This window comes from Mobula hypostoma, chromosome 23 (genome assembly GCF_963921235.1).
Source record: "Mobula hypostoma chromosome 23, sMobHyp1.1, whole genome shotgun sequence".
NCBI lineage: Eukaryota > Metazoa > Chordata > Chondrichthyes > Myliobatiformes > Myliobatidae > Mobula > Mobula hypostoma.
The window spans coordinates 56,932,857-56,937,256 of NC_086119.1; the positions used below are offsets into that span (position 1 = coordinate 56,932,857).

A 4,400-nucleotide genomic window follows, 5' to 3' on the forward strand; every position below is an offset into this window, starting at 1 on the left:
TTAACCAGCATATAGCTTCCTATCTTCTGCCTGCCTCCCTCCCTTCTTGAAGACTAGTGATATTGCAATTTTCCAACCTTCCAGAACCATTCCAGAATCTAGTCTGTCTTGAAAGATCATTACTAATTCCTCTGCAATCTCTTCAGCCACCTCTTTCAGAACCCTGGGGTGTACACCATCTGGTCCAGGTGACTTATCTTCCTTCAGACCTTTCAGTTTCCCAAGAACCTTCTCTCTAGTTATAGTAACAACACACACTTCATGACCCCTACCATGTGGAACTTCCACCACACTGCTGGTGTCTTCCACAGTGAAGACTGATTTAATAAAAAAAAACTTAGTTCATCTGCCATTTCCTTGTCCCCCATTACTATCTCTCCAGCATCGTTTTCCAGCAGTCTGATATCCACTCTCACCTCTCTTTTAAACTTTATCTGAATAAACTTTTGGGATCTTCTTTAATACAGTAGCTTACTTTTGTATACCATCTTTACCTTAATGACAAGAGGACTGTGTGTCTTAATCTAATGACTTTTTTAGTTGGATGACAGACAAAACCTTACCCATCTTCAATCTTGTCACTAATCTTTGACCTATTATATACCCTCTCTTTGGCTTTTATGTTAACTTTGACTTTGCTTATAGTTGTGTCATCTTTCCACTAGATTGTGAAAACAGTCCTTTTATTGTCATTTAGTACTGCATGCATTAAGAAATGGTAGAATATTTCCTCTGGTGTGATATCACAAAACACAGGACAGACCAAGACTGAAAAAAAACTAACAAAGCCACTTAATTACAACAGTGCAACACTACCATAACTTGAAGAAGAACAGTCCATGAGCACAGTTTTAAAAAGTTCAAAGTCTCTCAAATGTCCCACATCTTGTGCAGACAGGAGAAGGAAGAAAAACTCTCCCTGCCATGCCCAACCATAGTCCGACTCTGAGTTGTCCAAAAAACTTTGAGCCTCCGATCAGCTCTCCAGCACAGAGTACTGAGCACCATCTCTATCCGAAGATTCCACCTCAATCTCGGTCGCCAACAGCAGGCAAAGCTGGGGATTTTGAGGTCTTCCCTCTGGAAGATTCTCGATCGCACAGTACAACAGCAGCAAAGCTGCATTTCAGAAATTTCTCCTGATGTTCCTCTGTGCTTTCACGTCTGTCTCCATCAAATCAGAATTGTCCGCAGCCCCTATTTAACGGATACGGTATCATTTCCACTGGAGGGCTGCGCACGCGCGGCGTACTGCTATCTCTCCTCCTGCAATGCTGCGTCCTCTTTGGGATGTATACGTCTTGTGCCTTCTGAATTGCTGCCCTGCCAGTGATCTTTTCCAATCAATTCTGGCCAATTCATCTCTCATGCCTCTGTAATTCCCTTTACTGCACTGTAATACTGATACTTCTAACTTTAGCTTCTCAAATTTCAGGGTGAATTTGATTGTATTATGATCAATTTGCTCTAAGGGTTCTTTTACCCTAAGCTCTCTAATCAATTCAAGTTCATTGCACAACACCCAATCCAGAACAGCTGATTCTCTCATGGGCTCAACCATGAGCTGCTCTAAAAAGCCACCTCGTAGACACTCTAGAAATTCCCCTTCCTGGGATCCAGTACCAACCTGATTTTCCCAATCTACCTGCCTGTTGAAGTCCCCTGTGACCATTGTAATATTGCCCTTTTCACAAGCATTTTCTATCTCCTGTTGTAATTTGTAGGCTACATCCTTATGACTGTTTGGGGGTCTGTATACGACTCCCATCCCTGCAGTCCCTGAGGTCTATCCTCAACAAAACGATACCTCTGACCTCATGTCACCTCTTTTGAATGATTTTATTTCATTTTTACCAATAGAGCAATGCCACCCCCTCTACCTTCCTGCTTGTCCTTTTGATGCAATGTGTATCCTCAGACATTCAAATATAACACCTTTTGTCCTGTATTCACCTTTTTCAATTTTGTCCACCTTTTACATTGCATCTCATCCTGTTGATTGCAATCTTGCTCTGTCAACAGGAAGTAGAGGTGACTCTGGCCCTTCTTGTACACAGCCTCCGTATTGGTGCTCCACTCAATCTGTCATCCAGGTCAGTACCCCACGTACTTGTAGGTCCTCACCACATCCACGTCCTCACCATCAATAGTAACAGGGAGCAGTGCAGGTTTAGTCTTCCGAAAGTCCATCACCATCTCCTTCGTCTCACTGAGGTTCAGCTGCAGATGATTCAGCTTGCACCATTTGACAAAGTCCTCCATCAGGGCCTGTATTCATCCTCCCGTTATATACCCAACTACTGCTGAGGCATCAGAATTTCTGCAGATGACATGACTAGGTGTTGTACCTAAAGTCCGAGGTAAACAGGGAAGGAGCCAATACATTTCCCTGTGGGGACCCGTGCTACTCGTAGCCATGTCTGACACACAGCTCTGAAGCTGCACAAACTGGTCTGCCAGTCAGGTAGTCCAGGTTACAATGGAAGTGCCAACCTAGATTGAATAGAGCTTTCCCCCGGCAATGAGGGCTGTATGGTCTCGAAGGCACTTGAGAAATCAAAAACCACGATCCTTACAGTGCTGCCCTGCTTATCCAAATGGGAGTAGGCTCTGTTCAGCAGGTAGATGACAGCATCATCAACTGCAATGTGCAAAGTGCAGGGGATCGGGAGTTAATCTGACCAGGGTCGGAGGTGAGCCAGGATCATCCTCTCTAGGGTCTTCATGGGGTGTGAGGTCAACACCACTGGAGAGTAATCATTCCAGACTTTTGGTGTGGATGGTTGGTATATGGAGGTTTCATCACAACAGTAGAGGAGGCCATGGATAGACATATTGGAATTGTAATGGGATGTGGATTAGAATTGGTGGGTACAGGGAGGTCCCACTTTTTTTGGTGTACGGAGCCTGGGTGCCCGGCGAAGCAGTCTCCCAATCTATATCGGGTGACTGATATAGGAGTCGAATTAGGCCACTCAGCCCATTAAGTCAGCTCTGGCATTTTATTAAGGCCAATCCCGGATCCCGTTTATCCCTGTACACCAGCCCTCTCACCATATCCCTTGATGACTGGGCCGATTAGGAATCTATCAACTTCCACTTTTAAAATACCCCTGGAAACGGCCTCAACCACAGTCTGTGTCAGAGTATTCCACAGATTCACCACTCTTTGGCTAAAAACATTCCTCCTTACTTATGTTCTAAAATGTTGCCCTTCAATTTAAAAGCAAGGATGTAATGTTGATACTTTAAGGCCTCACTTGGAGTATTGTGAGCAGTTTTGGGGCCCTGATCTTAGAAAAGGATGTGTTGAAACTAAAGAGGGTTTGTAGGAGGGTCACGGAAATAATTCCAGGATTGAATGGCATGTCAAATTAAGAGTGGCCTGTATTCACTGGAATTCAGAAGAACAGAGGCTGACCTCATTGAGACCTATTGAATGGTGAAAGGCCTTGACAGAGTGGATGTGAAGAGGATGAAGAGGAACTCACCTGGTGAGTTCCTGCAGATCCTACCTCCCGCATTCTTGCATGTTTTCATGTTCTCATTGTGGATCAAGAGAATGTCAGAATCCCAGTTCCCCTCCCCAGCCAATCTGATCAACACTAATCACATTTGCCAGCATTAACCCCTGTCCATCATTTCAAAATCCCAGTCAGAATATGAATTGGGTTTAGTTTCACTTACACATGTCATGAAATTTGTTGTTTTCCGCCAGAAGTACAATGAGACATAAAAGTACAAAACTAAATAAATATTGCAAAAGAGGAATAGTGAGGTAGTGTTCATCGGCCATTCAGGAATCTGGTGGTAGAAGGGAAGAAGGTGTATCTGACAATTGGTCTCCGGAGGCCCCTAACCTCCTCCCTGATGGTATTAACGAGAAGAAAGCAAGTGTTCTCAGTAAAGAGATGCTGCTTGAAGATTCCCTCAGTGGTGAGGAGAGTGTGTCTGTGTGTGTGTGAGTGATGGATGCAGCTTTGGTAACTGTACCCACCAACACGACCTTCACTCTTCAGATCCCGCTCCTATTCACACCCTGAGGCAGTGTGGCCTGTCTCTGGGGCATGAAGCAGCCTCCCGGTGGGTGCAGCGCCGCGAGGGAAGAGACGTGACCCAGGCCGGCGGGAGGACCGAGGGCGGGCGGAGGTAACACACACGGCCGGCGGGAAGACTGTCTGAGAGAGCGCCACCGGCCGGCGGGAGGACCGAGGGCAGGCGGAGGGAGCGCCCCCGGCCGGCGGGAGGACCAAGGACCGGCGGAGGGAGCGCCCCCGGCCGGCGGGAGGACCACACCCGTAGGCCGGCGCTCGCCCGTCACCGCCCCCGCCTGGCCGCCTGTGCCCGACAGGCTGTTCGCTCCCGAGTGAGTCAGTGCAGCAGCAACATGGATGTGAATG

General features: G+C 46.8%; 1 protein-coding gene across 4 annotated transcripts in view; it reads left to right on the forward strand.

Annotated features, from left to right (window-relative positions):
• The first annotated feature begins 4,325 nt into the window (after nt 1-4,325).
• The window catches only part of med15 (mediator complex subunit 15), a 184,527-nt gene continuing 184,452 nt past the window's right edge, over nt 4,326-4,400 (forward strand). For all 4 annotated transcript variants that reach the window (XM_063031694.1, XM_063031696.1, XM_063031695.1 and 1 more), the window contains exon 1: nt 4,326-4,400. This exon is cut by the window's right edge and continues 55 nt beyond it. In XM_063031694.1, coding sequence (XP_062887764.1) covers nt 4,388-4,400 — 13 coding nt within the window. In that variant the 5' untranslated portion in view covers nt 4,326-4,387.